The following is a 21,410-nucleotide window of genomic DNA, read 5'->3' as shown; positions in this document are numbered from 1 at the left end:
CACCATGGTCCTGAGTTTTTCCTGATTTTTGGTCCAAATGTTCCTCCATGTCTCATTAGAAGAAAACCACAATTTTAGGTTGGTATCTTGTTTAGTTTCTGAGATATGGCTCTTCAAATGTGGATAGACGTGTCCTAAAAAAAGGCTGAAAATTCCTGTATTTAATGAGTGCCACTTTTTTTTTACCATAATGTGTTGTGCTAAAAACAACACAAGTTGTGTCATTTTCAACACATATTGTGTAACACATAACAAAAAGAATGTGTTGAAAACAACACAAACTGTGTTGTCCCTATCTGGACAAAGAGATGTGTTGTTTTTAACACATTCATTTTAAGAGTGTAAGAATTTTACTAAGCTAAATGGCTAAAATTTTGTCACGGCATAACTGTTTTGGAGACGGGGCAATTGTTGTCCCCCGTGTTTCTTTGGGAGTAATCCATGTCTGTGAGGAAATCTGCAAAGGCATGTGAGCTTCCTGGAGATCAGCCTGTCTGTACTTCCTCAGATCTCCTCAGTTTTCCCGACATCTCCGATCCCGTTTCTTGTTTAGAGCAGCTCTGTCCGTCTGCCCGTCCACGTCTGGACTAAGGAGAAGCATGTGCTTCCAACCAAACACAGACAACGCCAGGAAAAACTTCTCCTGGGGGCGTGGGAATGCATTCTCTGATATCCGACTTTTGCGGTGGAAGGCCTTGGAAAGAAAGTAATGCTGGCAAAAGAGGAGGTGGTTATTTGGATAAGATGGGGTGACCCCCCCCTCCCTTCCCCCCCTCTCCTACAGGTGAAGGGCAGGTCAGCCTGCACTCGGAGTGCAATCATTCCCATCTCTCCCGCCTCTCTCCATCTCCATATTCCGCAACACTCGGCGCCTTTCCGATAACAGCCCCATGATGAGCCATTTTCTCTGCGAGCTCAGCCCAGGACTTCATAATGGGGGCTGTAATAAAATGAGCAAATCCACTCTCCCGGTTCCTCCGAAGCCGCAAAGGGCCGCATTCAGCGCTAACAAAAAAAAGCGTAATGGAAATAAATGAAGTAGGGGAGTGAAGGGCGAATGGGTTAGGGGGGGTTGTGGGGGGAGTGGGGGGAGTCACATGATGACAAAAATGCTCTGATGTGCTTTTCATTAAGAGGGGGGTGAAGTCATCGTCTGACATCCACATGGACGCTCCGTGCTTTGCGACTTCCGGCTCACAGGGTTCCCACTGGTTTGGGCTGCCAGTGCTGCTGCGTCTCGCTTCTCCATTCGGGGTGTGTGGGTGGGAGTGTGTGTGGGCACACGGTGGTGGCAGCAGCAGCAGCAGCAGCAGCAGCAAGAGGCGTTTCATCGTGTGTGTGTGTGTGTGTGTGTGTGTGTGTGTGTTCCATCTCCCTGCAGACACCTTTGACTGACACATGCTAACAAGCTGCCGCCGCTGTGAGCCACTGGTGATCCACCAAGAATGAAGAAAGCAAAGAGGAAATGTTCCCTCCGACACACACATTCTGTCGTGCGCGCGTGAGGAAGACATGTAGCGCCGGTCGGGAATGCTCTTCATCTCCCACACACCCACCGTCAAGATCAGTCCATGTTTCCTCTCCCCTGCAAATCTCCCTCCCTTCCCCCTTTCTCTCTCTCTCTCTCTCTCTCTCTCTCTCTCTCTCTCTTCTCTCTCTCTCTCTCCTATGTTTTTCTTTGGCTGTTGAAGAAACAGGCATCATCTGAATAATACTTTTCCTCCGTATCAGTATCAATAGACATCAGAATACAGGCAGGAGTCACAAACCCAGAGTTGCTATTTTAAAGAGCAATGCGCGTGCGCACGGGCAGGCAGGACACATCGCAGCCCTCTGGGAGCACGAGGCCTTTTCGACACTCCCTCTATTTTAGCGTTTTAATTTCATTTCATTTACTTTCATTAAAAGTAGCTGCCATGTCTTAATAAATGTAATGAATTTGTGGCGGGGGAGAGAGAGGGGGGTGGGGGGGGGGGGTTGACTCAGAGACCTGCGGAGTTACACTAAAACTGATGACAAGGCTTTAAAGGGAGCGGGCGTGAGCCAGCCAAAAGCCAAAGACCTCCGGTAAGAGACACATCAGCAAAATGGCTGGTTCCAGACTTCCTGTTATGATTACGCAGAGTTTCAGAGCGCCGTGGTTAGACGCGTGCCACGCCATTACTCGATGTCAGTCATTTCGCTTACAGTCACTTCGGTGCAGCAAGTTGCTGAAGTGGAGGTGAGGGAGGGAGGGTGTGTGTGTGTGTGTGTGTGTGTGTGTGTGTGTGTGTGTGTGTGTGTGGCCATGTGTCTCAGAAGTGACCCTTAAATTGAGTTTACTGAGACTGCAACTTCTCCAGCATTTACATTAGTCTAACGACATTGGCACGATCGCAAAACTGCCTCTGGCTTCAGCTCAAATCCAGATGAGCATCTCTCTCTCCCTCTTCTCCTCTCTCTCTCTCTCTCTCTCTCTCTCTCACTGTCTCCACCCATCTTCCCCAGGTCAGAAACAACAAGTCGGTGGTGGCGTGGTAAGACAGAGGGATCCTTCCATCTCCCCTGCACCAGCTCCTCATTTCCTGACTATACTAATAATCCAATTCGAACTAAAAAACTTTTTGGCTAATTTTTTAATCATTAGAATTCCGGCATGTGAATTGGAAAATTAGGCGGGCGATAAGAAGATCCCCTTCACCATTGACGAGTGAATCCTAATTGGCAGAGGATGTCATTATGGGGGGAATGTGAGACCCTATCTATTCTCATAGAGGTATAATTTATCTAGAGAGCGTGGGCTAAATTGCGGTTTCAATTTTAATGAGTCTTCTAATGGGAGACAATATAGCCTACGTCCCTGGAAGCCCTTTTCTGAGATGATACATTAGCATAGAATATGAAACAAGTGGTTAAAATAATCCATAGATAAATGATGTTTTTATAAGGGGATATTTAATGTAAATTGCAATATATAAAACATGCAGGACAACCCACAATTTAAAGTGTTGCACGTACAGAGTAGGGAATACATTTTGATAGCCATTTATGATAAGACATAAACCATAGAAAAGGTTAGAGTGATATTTATATCTATTGTATGGAGAAGAGAATGAAGTCCACCTGGGATTGCATCGCTCCCTGCTCTCCAAGTTTGATAAATAAATACAGTGTGTTACAGAGATGTTCCAAACCGGCTCCATTTCCCTGTGACTGGAGTGAGCGTTAACATATTTAAAGAAAAAAAAACCCTTCATATAATACCGGCAAACCCCAAAGGGGGACACTATAGGAGACTTTGTTACAAAAAAAGGCACTGAAGAGAAGGGGAAAAAAAGACAGCTATACATTTAAAATAATTAAAACCAAAATCACAAGAAACAAAGGGAAAACATGACCTCAAACCCACCCAAGGGCAAAGAGGTGGGAGGCTGTTTTGGGGGTCGGCCGTAGTTTTCCTGCCCATTTCCCTTTGGTGGAAACCTTTAGGTCCTCTGTGATCTTGTTAGCTTACCACCTACATCTCCTCTTTGTTCTGCGGGCGAGTTAAAAGAGCAGGGCGAGACACACACACACACACACACACACACACACACACACACACACACACACACACACACACACACACACACATACATAGACACGGGAAGCATATATGGAAGGGGTCACTGGTACCTTCAATGTTTCAACAGACTTTGAGTTGTTGTAGGAAGAGACACACACACACACAGCACCCTAAGTACACATAGACTTCCTCTCATCATTAAATAAGGAAATAGAGTCACAATAGTCTAAAATAACCTCAAGTTCATCTCACATCACCAAGGTAACAGTAGGAAACAACATTGTTGGCTTGTTACATTTATAGAACTAAACCTAAAATAAACACCACCTTATATAACATAGACCTTTCCCGATTACACAAACATAGAACTACTGTATGTACACAATTCCATCACACTGTACAGGCTGATTAAGGCACCGATAGTATTGTAAGTTCTTAAAGGATGCGTTTATGTTCATTTGTTTGTTGTCTCAGTACACAACAAAACTACATTGGCACAGACTTAAAAACATGAGATTCATTGGCAGTATCGGTATGGTTTGATGATTAATTCACAGCTTACACACGAGAGACCCAACAGACCAAGAGATAAAGTACACATTTAAGATGACGCATTTATGTGGCAAAACAAATCTATAAGTCTATATAACATACAGTAAACGCACACACCTGAGCGAGGGAAATGCATGCATTTTGAGACAATTCTCAAGGGGGTCACAGTCAAGACACCACTGATGCAAACGCATACCCAGACGCACAAGTGCAGGACACGAACACTCAGGCCATCCAGTGTGGGCTACTGACCCTCTCTGACCTCTCTTCTCTCCATCTCTCTCCATCCCTCCATCATTCTCAAATCCCATCTGTTCATTTGTTCCCTTCTTTCTGTCTTTCTTTCTTTCTTTCTCTCTTTCTCAAACACACACACAGACATGCCCACAAAACAACTGTTCATATTAACATACTGCTATATTATCACATGGTAACAATCTCTCTCTCCTCCCTCCTCTCTCTACACGGCCCCGATGAGCGAGTTCTTCTGCCGCGGGTCCTGCGGATGTGCGCTGGCCTCTCCGTACGCTCCGTAGCGGTCGGGGCTGGCCGTGCGGTACCCTCCCCGCGCCACCTGCTCGTAGCGCGGCGCGCCGCGGAGCGCCAGCGTGGGCGAGGACGAGGGCGGCACGTCCTGGCGCAGCGGCACCCGGTGGACGGGCGGCGGCGACGGGTAGGCGGGCGAGGGCCGGTAGCGGCGCTCCAGCTCGGCCGAGCGCGGCACGGGCAGCCGCGGAGACCCCGGCGCCTGCTGCACCTGCCGCCCGGGGTAGCTGTCGGGCATGGAGTAGCTCTCGCGCAGCGGGTAGGACGGCTGGTAGTTGAGCTGGTAGGTCTCGCGCTGCGGCGGGTAGTTGTACTGCGGCGCGGGGGCCGGGTACCTGGCCGGATCCCTCTTAGGGGAATAGGGCTGCGGAGCGCGATCGTCCACCGCTGGCATCCGCCTGCAATGCAAACACAAGAGGCAGAAGGTCAGTAGACAGCATAGGTATACAATACATACTGACAAGATGTCGCCACGAGAGTTGGTGCTGAGAGCCAAAGGTGACATCTAGTCAGTGTATAGTAAGAGTTTGATTCCAAAACGCTATATACAGTATCCGTTTGTGAAAACATTTCAAATTCATGTCATTTAATTGTGTATTCCAAGAAATATCTATCAAATTGTAGCTGTGTTGTTTTGATCGAGTAAAGATAAATCAAATCACAATATTCAAGCACATTTCCACTGAAATTACTTGGGAAACAAATTGTAAAATTCTTTTTTTATGAAAATTCATTAAAACTGTGGATATCGCGTTTCGGAACCAAATAGCCTATCTATGAGTGGACAGAAGGAAACCCATCTCTGAGGCTGATGGAGGCAATTGAAGCAACTGATGCTTCAATTGTGTTGAATTAGGAACGAGACAAAACAGTGCACAAGGCCAAGGACACAAGAGCCAGGAGATCAAATAAATAGGCGTGACTCATACCATTTCCGTTTGTTTAGGAAGGCATCACGTACACACTGTGGTATCACACACCACTCACTCAGCACCATTTGATGGTTTTAAATACAGAAAGCAAAATAATATAAAATATTTCTAAACTACACATGTTGTATGACCGTCAGTTTCAGTTTCAACAGTCGATCGAAATGAAACACTTCCTTTAGAGAATCTTCCTATCATTATCAACATCCTACTCTGTCATTTGCTGAATGAGAGAAATCCAGACACTATCGACACCCCTCCTTAGCGAGAGGCATCGAATTCAGTCATAACATATCCGCTAGCCTGCTAGCACGGCTAACAACAACAATAACATCCCGTCAATCATATTGGCCCGCGGCGTCTGATGGACCAACTGCTGGGAGAGTGACAGCTGACAGGATGCAAGCGTTGGCGTGTTTGTAGTGAGGGGTGCTGCCGTGCGGCTCCGTGCCCAGTGTGTGTGTGTGTGTGTGTGTGTGTGTGTGTGTGTGTGTGTGTATGTGTGTTTTCCCGCGTGAGCGTCTGCGCGGGTGTTTGATGTCGGACATGGGTGCCTGCTGGCCCGGCAAGCGTGACCTCTGCAGCTGAAGCCATAGACGCACACCATGGGTGGTTTTTCCCCGGGCATCAATTACAGCCTGTTCAGTGGATTCCTGTATGTGCGTGTGTCTGTGAGGGAGTGGGTGCATGCGTGTGTCTGTGTGTGTGTGTGTGTGTGTGTGTGTGTGTGTGTGTGTGTGTGTGTGTGTGTGTGTGTGTGTGTGTGTGTGTGTGTGTGCCTGTGTGCATGAGAGAGGAAGAGTGGGAAATCAAAGAGGAAAATACTAAGCAAAAGAAGCAAGAAATGCTCAAACGTAGAATGTGCAGTAAGTCGACGGGAGGACGCGAGTATATCTGTTTACGTGTGCTATTTTTTATTGTGTTGTGGGACTCATTGTGTCTGGAGCTGGAGAGGAGGGGCAGCAAGAGTGAGAACGAGAGGAAGAGAGGAAGAGAGACAAAGAGGAAAGGTGAGCGAAAACAAAGAACAAAGAACAGACACATTAATCGACTACCAGGGATTCTGATTGATGACCCAGCGCCTAGGCCTGTGGGTATTGTAGTTCACTCCTCAATGACCAACAGCATGAAAATAAACTACAACTCCCCCCCCCCACCACCACCTTTAATGGCCATAAAACAGCTGGCAGGCAGATAAGGCCATGTGGGCAGTAATGAGAACATAGTGGGTGGTGAGTGAGGATTATGCCCAGCTCCATATCTGACTCAGCTGGCACTAGTGGGTATTACAGAACACAGCACAGGTGCTAGAATGGCTGCAGCTTTGCCCACTGGAAGCTTCTCTTTTTTTTTACAGTTAGCAAGGTTAGCATAGCATGAAGTGTAGAGCAGTTGGTACACTGGTGAACAGAGTGGACAGTGACTAATAACCACAACTAGCTAGCTAGCAAGGGCAGATGCTACAGTAATAGCACAGCTAGCATTTAATGCAGGTAGTGATTAGTTGATGGTAGATTAGCTTGTGGCTCGTTAAAAAGGCTAGTGTGGGCATTGGATGGTGGCAGCAGGCTGCTGGGGCTAGCTAGCGTGAGGAGGGCTACTTAGTTGTGCTTTCTGCTCATAAAGGTGGAATGTAGCAGGGGGAACTCAATAGGCCCCGGAGTGGCAGCTGAGGATTAATGAAAACTTGTGCACACACAGACGCACACACACGCACTAATACACACACTGACCGACCGACCGACAGCCACACACACGCACACACACATACATAGAGAGAGAGACACGCACAAGCACACACACACACAGACACATGCATGCACACACAGACACATGCATGCACACACACACACACACACAATCAGCGTTCCCTTCCAATGACCCGGTGCACTGTTGACCCACACTAAGCTCCTAGAATTAGGGTCACAGCTGGGGAGAAGTGGGGTGCACGTATATGCTGTCCAGATGTGTCTACGTGTGCGACGCCTGTCCTTGGGCCCCTGGGTTGGCGCATTGTTTTGCGCTACAGTGAGGTCTGTCCAGAGCTCTGGACGGCATGTGTGTGTGAGAGCAGGAGATGAGTGAGTTAAAATGTGTGTGTGTGTGTGTGTGTGTGTGTGTGCGCGCGTGCTTGTGTATGTGCATGCACAGGGGACAACTGTGGAGTGTGTGTATGTATGTGTGTGTGTGTGTGTGTGTGTGTCCGGAGCGGACCTTTAATAAAACAGGACGGAGGGAGGTGTGATCCAATGCGCCCAGGGTATAGCAGTACAGACTAATGAAATGTCCTGTAATCAATCTGCCTCTGGCTTCTCCCCTGTCAACACTCCACCCTGGAGAAAGAGTGTGTGGACAATCTGCTCTTTGGGCGTGGGTGTCAATATATATGTGCACTCGTATGTATGTGTGTGTGTGTGTGATGTGTGTGTGTGTGTGTGTGTGTGTGTGTGTGTGTGTGTGTGTGTGTGTGTGTGTGTCTGTGTGCGTGTGTGTGTGTGTGTGTGTGTGTGTGTGTAAATGTGTTACAGACTCTTTGACACTGACATATTTTCCATCTTACGGCGAGGGAGTTTTTTCTGTCCATATGAGCCGGCTTCTTGCACCTGCCCACATGATCGCGAGAAAACTTCCCTGGGAGCTCCTCATTTGACCCCTTAGCTACCCCTGCCCCAAACTACCCCCCCGCCCCCCACCCCCTAAATACCCCCGCCACTTCCAGCCCTAATGTGTCCCCCCACCCCCAGTGAAAAACAGCTGGCTATGACAGTGTCAGATACTTGAGAGGGGAGTTCATGTTACAATACACACTATTGTGCCTAAGTAAAGCATGACAAATGTATTTCCTGTGCCATTCATCAACATGAGGCTTAATGGGATCTAGTTATGGAGATGACATGATCCGTTCATCAGGAAAGGAAGTTTGAGGAGTAGTAATCTCTTGTCTTTGTACAATACACATGTCTCTCTCTTCCTTCTGTGTGTGTGTGTGTGTGTGTGTGTGTGTGTGTGTTTTTAGGCACTAGAATAGCTGTGTGATTTCAATGTGCCAGGTGGTTCTGCCTGAGAGTCTTTATTTGAATGTTTCGGTGTATATTTTGTGTGTGTGTGCGTGTGTGTTTGTGATTGTGATTGTGTGGCTGTGTGTGGATGTGTAAGAGAGAGAGAATTGTTGTGCTTGTGCGTACACATGTCTGTATTGGTGTGTGTGTGTGTGTGTGTGTGTGTGTGTGTGTGTGAGAGAGAGAGAGTTGTTGTGCTTGTGTGTGTACACACATGTGTGCACTAGTCTGTGTGTGTGTGTGTGTGTGTGTGTGTGAGTGAGTGAGAGTTTTTTCAGGTTCCTGTAGTAAACCCGGCCCCATAAACCTGTTTCCAAAGAACAGTCACAGACTTTCATTTTCCCAGCGAAGAGGGGAAAAAAAAGCTGATTTCATTACGGCTTCCCTGCCTCGCGGCAAACTCGGTTATGGCCACAGTGCCGGCGCACTTTATTTACCCGGCCGAGAAGTGAGGAGAGGGGGGAAATAACAATAAGAAAATAGCAATAAAATGGGAGAGGAGAAATGGCGGCGGCTTCATGAAATAGAGAGAAAAGAATGAATAAAAATGTGGTTATTTTCACCCAATAATGATGAGACGAAGAGCATCACTGAAATTCGTGACTGAACGTCCAGCCTTCAAAATAGCTTGGATGGTGTGTGTGTGTGTGTGTGTGTGTGTGTGTGTGTGTGTGTGTGTGTGTGTGTCTGTGTCTGTCAGTCAGAGCTTGTGATTTAGTAGTCACACTCACTCTCTGTTAAATAAGACTCCAGAGAGTGTGAGAGTTTACTTGCTGTTATAGCCGAGGTCAACTCAGGAAGCCCTCTCCACCGCAGCATTCTTGACCCCGGTTCACATCGGAAGGGCCTCAGAGACACGGACAGCGCGCCCTCGTTAGCACACTACTTTACCTGGACTGCTAAACAAACATCGCATTCTTCGAGGAGTACTCACACAGTGGCAACAGAATCGCCGCAGTGAAAACATACTTCATCTGTGAAGTAGCCTTCCTGAGGAGGAGAGAGTGGAGGAGGAGAAGAGGAGGAGAGAGTAGAGGAGGAGAGAGAAGAGGAGGAGGAGAGAGTGGAGGAGTGCTGGCCTTTCCGTGACGTCACTCTAATCTGTCCACATTCCCGAGCTGTTTAATCTCTAATCTATTCATATCGTTCCGTAGGTAAACAGTAGTCTCAGTGGCCACATGGGATTTCTCCAGTCTCCTGCTGGGTGTGCTGATCACTAACACCCAACTCGGTGCCAATCATGGCACCAGCACCGTTTGCGTCTGCATGTTAGCCAGAGGCAACATCTAATGAAAATGGGTTTTTAATAATCAGTGAATATGAAACAAAAGTCAGCGAGAGATTCTGGTTTCTGTTTTGTGAGAGACTGGCTTTAGGATGAATCACCACTGATCCAGAAACAGTTCTCAAACTACTGTTTGTAACCAGCATTTGGTAGAGCTTTGTCCACAGACCTGCCATAGTAACGCTGGTTTGTTTTAATACAATATTATATTTGGGTATAAATGTGAGCGTGTGGATGAGCAGGGTGTTTGTTTTTCATTCTGGCGGCGGTCTAAGTGTTCCTCTCCTGCCGGGGCTTGACCCTTGTGGTCTGGGCAGAGGAGAGGCCGTTTAGGGAAGTGGACCGGAGGGGGGGAAATAAACGAGTGAGTGTGCACTCCTCGGACTGATTCACACCACTGCACTGCTATGAGGAGGCCGTGGAGGAGTACCAGTCTGTCTCTCGCTCTGTCTGTGTGTCTGTGAGTCTGTCTCCCAGAGAGAGAGAGAGAGAGAGAGAGAGACAGACAGACAGAATAACACACACAGACACGTAAACATGTTCACACACACACACACACACACACACACACACACACACAGACACATTGGCAGGCTGTGTGGGCTCTCTCGGAGTCTGAGGTTGAAGGCGTAGACCAGAGTGCAGTGCAGTGGAGTTCTCCCACAGGTCCCCTCAGGACACCCTGAGGGCCCAGACTGAACGAGTGCACGCACACACACACACACACACACACACACACACATGTGCGCACACACACACACAAACACAGACTCCTACACAGACATACACGCACACACACAAACACGCACGCAAACGCACGCAAACACACACCTACAGTAGACTCCTACACAGACATGCATGCACAGACGCACGCACACCCACTCACACTCACAGACACACAAGCATATGGACACACACACACACACACACGTTGCTGTCTGAGCCCCGAAGAAACCAATATTATTTCTCTACCTCGCTCATCTGCAGTGTCTCTTTTTATGCTTGTCACACCCTGTTTCCATCACACGCACAGAAACATATCCATACATATTTGCCCTTGCTCTCACTCTCTTTCTTTCCTTCTCTCTCTCTCACACACACACACACACACACACACACACACACACACACACACACACACACACACACACACACACATACGTCTCTGTGCACCAGGAGAGCTTTGACTCACTCTAACCATCCACAGTGAACCCATGGGCTAATTCCACCCATCTTATTTTTGAGCAAGGACTGTCTTGAATCAACGTTATGACAATTCTGTGCTCAAATTCTATGTGAGGTAGGGTGGTCCTTATATGGGGTAAAAAAAAATTGGGGAAATGTTCAACTCTCACCCCCTAAATGTGTTCGGATATCAATAAAAACACACGGTGCAAAATTTTAAATCATTCCTACAATATCTAGAGGTTGCTCAAGGCCTTTGAATATTTCAATCAGAAAACTTGGTTAGATCCATCATAGCAGCCAGCTCAGGGCTAACAAAGCTCTTCCTGGCTGTTTTTGTAGTTTTGAAAGTAGAAGGTCCATCCTGCAGATTGTTCACAGCATATTTCACAGAATAACATTCATCATCACTCATCAGTACTATCTTCAGAAGCAGTCAATGCTAGTATTTAATTCATCGTTGTGCTTGTTGTGTTCTACATTTTTCTTTTGCATTAAGTGCAAACTATGCAAGTATCAACTATGCCCATACACCCACAATGTCCTTTTTCTCTCTGGTCTCTGGTTTCTTCTGGATTCTTCTTTCTCTCTAAGTCTCTATCATCTAGATTCTTGAGAAGAAGTGTATATATAGTTATTATTATTTTTGAGTATTATTATTATTATTAGTTTTGAGTTTTTTGAGTCCCGTGATCCCAATCCGTAAATTAGTGAAACACACAGAGCATACAGTGAGGTGAAGCACACACTAACCTGAAGCAGTGAGGGACTAGGTGGCACTTCAGCCGTGGATGGGAGACCTGTGCTCAACCACTGCCCCCGCCCAGTTTTTTGCTACTGTTGGGGATCGAACTGGCAACCCTCCGGGTTACAAGCCCGAAACCCTAACCATTAGGCCGCCGCTGCCCCTAATGTTGCATGTTAAGAATGAGTGCATCTCAATGTGCAATATCAAACAGGTCTCCTAACTCGTCTATGAAGGCCTCTACATTGGACTGCTGAGTCTTGTTTTTTTGCTACTTTTCCTGTTTTTCTCTTGCCACTTCAGTTTCTGCCATTTGTCATATTTGTCAAGTGTTTCCAGTTGCTTTATGGCATATCCCATAATACGCAAATGTGTTAAACTTTAAAGGTCTTGAGCAACCTCTAAATATTGATTAATTTTGATAAAATTTTGCCCATTTGCTTTTTTAATATATTCAAACATATTGGTGGGGTGAGAGCATGACCTTTTAAAAGTTGAAAAATAAGGATCACCCTAATGTGAGGTAAACCACAAAGGCATTCTAACATCATAATCAAAGACAAAAAGAGATAAATCTCCACGTAAGAACACGAAAAAAGAATCAAAGTAGGTTCGCACAATTTAAAATGACTGATGAATGTGACCGTGAAAAAAAAACTTACAAGGACACCCTGTCTTCGTCTCGAATTAGAGCGCTGAAGTTGTGACATGGCCCCTTAAACATCACCACACATGCTCAGAATGGGCAACAAAGTCTCTTTATTATTCCATTATTTTTAATCAGGAAACAGGAACCTTGCCTAGCCAAGGATAGAGCTTCGGCTTCTGTTGCTAATTCAATTGCGGCCCAAATTAACTTAAATTTAATTGGAACTGACCCAAGCTCAGTGCTCATCCAAACACCTACACACACACACACAGACACACACACACACACACACAGGCAAACACACACAAACACACACAGACACACACACACAGGCTCTGAGGCCCTAGTCACCAGCTGTGGGACAAAAATATGATTAGAGACACCCAGGAGAACACTAGCATGCCAGCAATATGCCACATCCCCGCCCTATAAGCCAGGTAATGCAATTACACACGGACACAAACCATAGGGTAGCCAATCAGGGCCGAGCTTGGAAAGGAAAGCAAGCCGGTGACTGGGAGCCTAATTTCAATGATGAACTTAAGATTTTCTCAGAGGACAACAACACAAGGCTACCTAGGCTGTCACAAGTCCTACTGTGTGTGGTGTGTGGTGTGTGTGTGTGTGTGTGTGTGTGTGTGTGTGTGTGTGTGTGTGTGTGTGTGTGGCGTTTGTGTGTGTGTGTGTGTGTGTGTGTGTGTGTGTGTGTGTTGATGTATGGGGAGGCAAACATAGACTCATGCAAAGAAAAGTGCAGCAGGGCCAGTGTAGTGTTGTTTTCCTCTTCCCCTTCATAACACAAACCAGAGAGAGGGAGAAACATAAGAGGAGAGAGAGAAAGAGAGAGAGATAGAAAGAAAGAAAGAACGAAAGAGAAACAGAAAGAAAGAGAAAAAGACAGAAAGAAAGAGAAAAAGAAAGAAAGAGAAAAAGACAGAAAGGAAGAAAGAAAGAAACAGAAAAAAAGAGAATAAGAGAAAAAGAGAGAGAAGGCCAGAAGAGCCGCCAGAGAGAAAAAGTGAGTGTGCGGAAAAAGCAGGAGGGAGCGGAATATGCTAATGCACTAGCGCGGCTTGGCAGTGCTAGTCATTTAAAGGGAAATGGGTCTGAATGAGGGGCCCGAGGGCCTGTAGAGACAGAGGCGAGCGCGGAGAGATGGCTTTTATTTCCACCGCAGCCCTCCTCTCTCGCGCTCCCCAGCAAAAACACTTCTGAGGTCGGGGGCCACAGCAGACGCTGGAGGGGTAAGGGGGGGGTAGAGAGATTTTGGGGTGCGAGTCGTCAAACCGTTTTTGTTGGTGGGATGGGGGTGGAGGAGGGAGGTAAGGGCAGTGAAAACAAGTCAGCAAATGTTGAACAAGCTGAAGACTGGAAGCAGAGAGAGAGAGAGAGAGAGAGAGAGAGAGAGAGAGACAGAGAGACAGAGAGACAGAACTGGTGATCATCTGCACTCACTCATCCTTCCCAGCGAGGGAGCGGCTCTCACCCCGAGCTGTTCCTATTCAGACGGCATGAACAACAGCAAATCCATCACATCTGTGCAGTTGCAAAACAACCTGCACACTGCGGCTCTTCAGAACACTAACATGCATTCAAGCAAAGCGTAACTACTTATAAACCATCTCATTTACAGAGGTAATGAGATATACGATGTGCCATAGAACTCAATTAATTTCCACACAATCTATTAACACTTTGCGCACAACATAAAGATACCTTGAAGCAACCTACACATCTCTCCACTGAAAACAACACACCACCAAGGCCTTTCAGCACTGTTACACTGTTATGCTCTATATATCTACTCAAGCCTTACCTTTATGGAGCCATAATCTCCACACACTATATAACTAACACTCACCTCAATGCCTCTTTGAGCTCCAGACATTGGAGATGAGTCTGAAAGAGCTTCGCTTCAATGTCTAATTAAGACACACACATCTCCTTCCAATGAAGCCACGCATCTCCTTCCAATTAAGAGATGCACTGGCTTCTCGGAGAACGCCGGTAACAATAACAACAACAACGACGACAATACCAACAAGGCGTTTAAGTGCTGCCCTGCTGTTCAGCGTCTCCTCTACCAGGCTGCTGCTGGGGGAGACATCTGGGGTCAGTCACACATGATAGAGTGTGTGCACGCCGGCGGAGTGTGTGCGAGCCGCGCCCGGTATATGTGTGTGCTGTGTGATGATGTACGAGGCCCGGTTGCTCGGTGTGGCGTCCTGCAGTTTCTCTGCCACGGTTTGTGTTTTGTCACGGAGAGGGTGTGGGTTTCTGTCTGTGGTGCCGTTTGTTGGAGTGTATGTGGGTGTGTGTGTGAGAGAGTGTATGTGTGTGTGTGTGTGTGTGTGAATGTTGTTTCAGTTTTCTATATGCCTATGTCTTTGTGTGTGACTGAGGATCTATGGGTATGGGTGAGTGACTGGGTGAGTGTGTGTGTGTGTGTGTGTGTGTGTGTGTGTGTGTGTGTGTGTGTGTGTGTTCGTTTGTTTGTGCTGGGAGAGAGAAGAGAGGATCAGGTGAACTCTCAGGATGGGGAAGGCCCTCTGTAGGCAAGCACTCTAGATTTAATTAGGAGCTCTAAAGAGGATTACTCGCTCTGTGTGTGTGTGTGTGTGTGTGTGTTTGAGCTATGTGTGTGAGTACGGTGGGGGGGTCTGGGGCTTGGGGTCTGGGGGGGTTGGAGTGAGTCCCACCGGACTTTCATCTCGAATGGGTGCACATGGGTGCACAATGAATGCACATCCTACATTCTTTCATAACATACGTCTACATGCGATCATGCTCACACACACATCAGAGGCATACACACACACACTCACCTTTGGTGAGCATACACATCTTCATATCTGGGAGCCATCCGCTGGTCAGCAGCACTCATTGGAATCTGTGTAAAGACACATCAGGACAAGAGAGGGTTAAACACCACTATTCATACGCGTGTCACTGTGTCTACATTTCTTTATCTCTGAGTGGGCGGCTATCGGATATGTCTGTCTGTCTGTCTGTCTGCCTGCGTGCGTGTGTGTGTGTGTGTGTGTGTGTGTGAGAGAGAGAGAGAGAGAGAGAGAGAGAGAGAAAGAGAGTAGGCCTGGATTAGGGAATAATTGTGGGAATGTGAGTGAGGGGGAGATCAGACTTGTTTGAAGACCTTCTCTAGTTACAGCAAACAGGAAGAGTCTTTATATCATTCACACACACACACACACACACACACACACACAGAAAGAGAGAGAGAGAGAAAGAAAGAGAGAGAGGAAGAGCTTGATTAACCTCAACAAGTCACATGGTTAAAAATGTGATTCCTTTTAGCAGACATCATTAACCACTTCCCAACGCACATTCCACCTCTCTTTCATGCTAACACACACACACACACACACACACACACACACACACAAACACACATGTATACTTCTTATTTAAATCTGCCTTAGTGAGCTGTCTAAACATCATTTACCAGCAGGCTACACTTGATCCTGTCTGTGTGTGTGTGTGTGTGTGTGTGTGTGTGTGTGTAATTCTCAACATGTGTATGTCTGTGTGTGGCTCAGTGCTTGCTGGATATAAGTTGTGTTTATCTGGAAGTGCGCCGCGGTGATTTAGTGCATCTGTGTGTTGTGTATTGGCGTTTGAATGTGTGTGTTGACGCTTGAGGGGAGGTTTTGCTTATGTGTGTATCTGTGTGAAGGAGAGCACGTGTGTGTATGTATGTGTGTGTGTGTGTGTGTGTGTGCGCGAGCCTATATGTTGGGTCCTTGTGGACATGACTGATTGTGACAGCTGAAGGTTAGGCACATTATGTAAACAGCAGCTAACTCAAAGGGGAAATGGTGGCATTTGTCTCAATAAAGACACTTATGAAAACATATCCGCCAAGACGGGAGAGGGAGAGAGAGAGAGAGAGAGTGACCTACACTGAGCGAAAGAAAAAAAGGAGAGAGAAAGAGAGAGAAAGAGAGCGTAGAAGAAAAATGGGGAGAGTTCGGCGAGAGAGAGAAAGAGTAGACTGGCCCTGACTCCTAGCAGCGAAGGCCACGGAGGAGCGGTCAGTCTCTGCATGCTAAACGTGATCTTTCTCCGCACAAAAGGGGGCTTCGGCGGGGGCCCGGGCGCGTCTCTCCGAGAGCGCGAGGCGAGGTGGTGGAGGCGAAGCGGACGACAGGTGGTGTCGAGGGGTGAGGGGCGGAGGCCCCGAAAAGGTCAGCGTTGGAGTGGGGACGAGGCAGGCGATCACAATCATCGCGGGTCAGCTGGGAGATGAGGCTTTTGTCACGCGCGCTCTCTCTTGTCCGCGTCGCGCCACGCTCTCTCTTCCCTTTCACTGGCACAGCCACTCTGCCATTTTCTCAGGAACTATTCTAGAACATTCTATTCGCTCCACCTCTACCGCAATCTTTTTGCCTCTCCATTTATCTTTCTCCCCAAACACCTTTTTTTTTTTATCTCTCTCTGTCTCTCGATCGCCCTTTTCCTAAGTCCATCTCCTCTTTGTGTCTCTCTCTCTATCTCTCTCTCTCTCTCTCTCCCTCTTTCTCTCTCTCTTTCTCTCTCTCTTTCTCTCTCTCGCTCTCTCTGTATGACCTTTTAAGGTCTGGACAGTCTGAAGGCAGAGGGGAGAGGAGAGGACTGGCCCTGTGGATAAGTAGATTACTTTCCCTTTTTTTTCTCTGCACGGCTTCACACGGAAGTGTCTTACGAAACCCACTTTTCCAGCTGCTGACTGCACTCAGGGTGTAAGTGTCTGTGTCTGTGTCTGGGAGTGTGCTCATGCATGTGTCTTCAAGTGCATGTGTGTTTGTGTGCATTTCTGAGATCACGTATGTGTTCATGTGTGTGTGTGTGTGTGTGTGTGTGTGTGTGTGTGTTATTCTGTGTGTGTGTGTGTGTGTGTGTGTATATTTTTGTCTCCGTCCATGTTCATCACATCATATGTCTGGTGTTTTCCTCCGCTTCTCTCGCACGCACGCTCACTCGTCTCTGACAGTTCCACCACCCGCTCTCCAGTCCCACCGTTACGTAAGTCCACCACGGTCCACCAACACACACACGTGAAACATCACGGGCCTGCCTGAGCGCCGTGCCTGAGCATGGCGGGACCGTCCACTGCCCGCCGTCCTCTCTCAGGTCACTAACACAGGCAGACAACCGACGCAGACACTGACTAAGGCAGGTGAAGATGGAGAGAAAGGGGTGTGTGTCAGAAAGATGCAAAGGAGGAGCATTGCAGGGGGGCTTCAAAGATTTGTGTATGACTCATGATGCCGGAAGGGCTTTGTGTGTGTGTGTGTGTGTGTGTGTGTGTGTGTGAGTGAGTGAGTGAGTGAGTGTGAGAGAGACAGAGAGAGAGAGAGACAGAGAGAGAGACAGAGACAGAGACAGAGACAGAGAGAGAGAGAGAGAGAAAGAGCGAGAGTGAGAGAGAGAGAGAGAGTGAGAGTGAGTGAGTGAGTGAGAGAGTGAGAGAGAAAGAGAGTGTATGTGTGAGAGAAAGGGCGTGTATGTAAGTGTGTCTGAGAGAGGGAATGAGGGAGAAGGGGGGAGAGAGAGAGAAAGTGTGTGTGTGTGTGTGGGGGGTTTGCAACTGTGTTAGGGGATGAATCTCAGCACTGCGTTAAGCATCATTGTGCCAGGGGAGATGCAGCACCTCTGCTCGGCTACCATGACGACCTGCGCAGGAGTCACTGGGAGACGCTTGTTGAGTATCATAATGAGCTGGTGCCAAGAGTCACATTCATTTCCCACTACTAAAATGGCACGGACGGACCGTGTGTGTGTGTGTGTGTGTGTGTGTGCGTGTGAGACCAGGAGACCACACAGAGCATACCAATGCTGGGCACCCCATTACACATGCACACACACACACACACACACACACACACACAGAGACATAGACACACACACACACACTCTCACTCTCATATAAACAGGCTGAGGTCATGCATATGGATGTGCAAAGATTAGATCAATGGTATTTACGCAGCACTGAAGGCTGAGCAAACACAAATACAAACACACACACACACACACACACACACATACAGCAAAGCAGCATGAAGGGCAAGGTCACAGTGTGCACTGCAGAGCTATGAGAGTCACACACACACACACACACACACACACACACACACACACACACACACACACACACACACACACACACACACACACACACACACACACACACACACACACACACACACACACACACACACACACACACACACACACACACACACACACACACACACACACACACACACACACAAACCCGCAGTTATATAAATGGGGCCAAACGCTTTACACACGCTGAATGCACTCAAACACAACAGACTGCAATTTGATATGAATGCTGCAATTTACTCTGAACAAAGTCTCTCAGCACAATGTGTCGTGCGTTATTGCTGGAAAATGGCATTTAAATACAGGCTATGGGAATAAAAATGAATTCTGGTAGCAGTTAGAAAACCATACAAACTGAGCAGGATAATCGCAAGGGGCAGATTGTAGATAATAAGGTAATTAGAATACGCTCATTAAAGGCGCTGTCTAAGTCATTGACCATCACTGAAAGGCTATAAACTAATGATGAATCTGTTCATTTATGCAGCATTTATTGCAACCATGCTGATGAGGAGAACATGCACTGACGTGCACACACACACACACATGCACACACACACACACAATTAGGAGAGCACACACCTAACAATTAGCATCAATGCAAGACTCAAGGGCCACTCCTCAAATTACCAGAAGCAAAGAGCTGTTAGTACTGTATATGCATCTGTTTGTATGTACTGTATATGTGTGCAGCGCGCGCGCGCGTGTGTGTGGGGCGTGTGTGTGTGTGGGGCGTGTGTGTGTGTGTGTGGGGCGTGTGTGTGTGCCGTGTGTGTTGTGGTGGCCACACAATACAAAGTTGTGGCATGGCAAAATGGGATAGTTGATGCGGTGACAAAGACTAAACTAGTGATTTAATTCCCTCATCTATTTCGCTCATCTAAAGAGGCAGAAGATGGCTCCTCGCGCCTGGCCCCTTCCTACTCAACATGCTAATTAGCGTTGTCCAACAGTGAGCTTCTTACAAACGGCATATGTGCATGGACACACACACACACACACACAGCATCCTCCCCACTGACAGCTGGCATGACCGCCCATCGTTGCTTGGCAAAAAACCCTCCGCGCCGCGACTGATGGAGTCAAGTTTTCATTCTCTCCTCATCTCAGTAATGATATTCCATTGATTTCGACTGAGCACCGAAAAAAGCCCTTTCCAGAGAGGACTTAGCCAAGACGCGGACGGGAAGGGAAGGGAAGACGCCGCTCGGACTACAAAACTCCTGCTGTGCCGTGCACTGCTGCACCCTGGGCCTCAAAGAACACTCCGTCTCCGACAACAACGTGTAAACAAATAAATACATATATACACAAGCAAATAAATACAAATAAAGCACTTCCTGCGCCGGGCTGCCAGCGCCACGCCCGCTCCTCCAGCTGTGCAGGTGCTGCTGTAGGGGGACTGCACTCGACGTGTTCAGACAAAAAACTCGTCTCCAGACGTATCGCGAAATTGGGCTGAAAAAAATCCTTCCTACGCAGGCTCAGGTGCTTAAGGAAAATACCAAACGCCGGGGAAGGCAGCATCTACACTTTCAAATATTTCTCAAAACTTTTAGTCCTGTGTAAATGTCAGCAGGGGGGAGGGAAACTTAAAGCTATGTAAATGTCTTGTGATAAGACGGCAGCTGTATCAAAGGTCTCCGCTTAAAAAAGGTCTCATGAAAAAGTCAGAGAGAGTTAAATTGGAAATCTCGCTAAGGAGGCAGACAAACATATAATTCCGTCACAGTGTTTCCGCTGTAATCCTACCAACTCTGCCTTCTCTGTGTCTCTAACCAAAAGGGCCAACCCAGGAGGGTTAAGAGCTACCTTTGATAACAAGGTTATTAAATGTTAATGACTGTCTTTACATCTGAAATTGTACACAGCGTTAGGCAGAAAAGCTCAAAAAGCCTGTGTTCCTTTGGAGAGCACTGTAATAACGCTCATTACTCTGACAGGCCCGTTGCTTTGACCGTATTTAAATAGATTTGGGCGCATTTCTCCATGTCATTTCTGAAGGGCACCTGACGAGGCAGAAATTGCTTTGTGGTGGGTCCTCAGGGCTGCACCCAGTGTTTGTGATAAAAGCTGCAGACTCGGGCTCATTTCCTTTCATATCCACTACCACTCTCCCCCTCTCTCTCTCTCTCTCTCTCTCTCTCTCTCTCTCTCTCTCTCTCTCTCTCTGTTCCTGGCTCTGCCACTAGGGTCCTAATCGGCTCTGGAGCTGCCGCCTTATCGCCTCCCCTCCCCCTGGAGGTCCTCAGTAGGCTGTGTGTGTGTGTGTGTGTGGGGCAGAGGGGGAGGGGTTTGGAGGGCCTTTGATGTCCCACTGCCACAGTCCAATACCCCTTTAATGTGCCCTAAACACTCGCAGCCTTGCGCCCAGACTCCCTACATCAACCCCCCCGGCCTCCTGCCGCCACCACCACCCCCAGCACCACCAGCACCACCAGCACCGTCAAGTCCCAGGCCTTGTTAGCAGCAGATGGTGGAGCCAATTTGGGCCTCCCTTTGAGTGGCGTGCCCCTGTGACTGCATCAGTCTGGCGGTGACCTTTATCAGATCGCAGAGCCCACGAGCGGACGGGTGATTTCATTACGTTTTTCTTTTATTCACCATTTAAATGGGATTGTGCAGAATGCCTGCTGGAATTACAGAATGGACACCCATTTATCTGGCCACTGGAGAGAGCTGGGTGCCAGTTATGGCAGGAATGAGAATGCTCCTCGTCAATGACTACAGTTCACAGAACAAATATATCAGAACTTTCTGCAAATTGCTATTGCTAAGGCATAAACCATA

General features: G+C 47.6%; 1 protein-coding gene across 1 annotated transcript in view; it reads right to left on the bottom strand.

The window, feature by feature from the left end:
• Positions 1–2,927: 2,927 nt before the first annotated feature.
• pard3ba (par-3 family cell polarity regulator beta a) overlaps positions 2,928–21,410 on the bottom strand; it is a 165,748-nt gene continuing 147,265 nt past the window's right edge. Inside the window, exons 22-23 of the mRNA XM_062527538.1 lie at positions 15,320–15,384; positions 2,928–5,040 (exon numbers count right to left, since the gene is read on the bottom strand). Coding sequence (XP_062383522.1) covers positions 4,557–5,040; positions 15,320–15,384 — 549 coding nt within the window. The 3' untranslated portion in view covers positions 2,928–4,556. The remainder of the gene's footprint in view (positions 5,041–15,319; positions 15,385–21,410) is intronic.

The sequence above is a fragment of the Sardina pilchardus genome, chromosome 23 (assembly GCF_963854185.1).
Source record: "Sardina pilchardus chromosome 23, fSarPil1.1, whole genome shotgun sequence".
Taxonomy (NCBI): Eukaryota; Metazoa; Chordata; class Actinopteri; order Clupeiformes; family Clupeidae; genus Sardina; species Sardina pilchardus.
The sequence above is the reverse complement of the archived record's forward strand: the minus strand, read 5'-3'. Positions and strand labels throughout refer to the sequence as shown.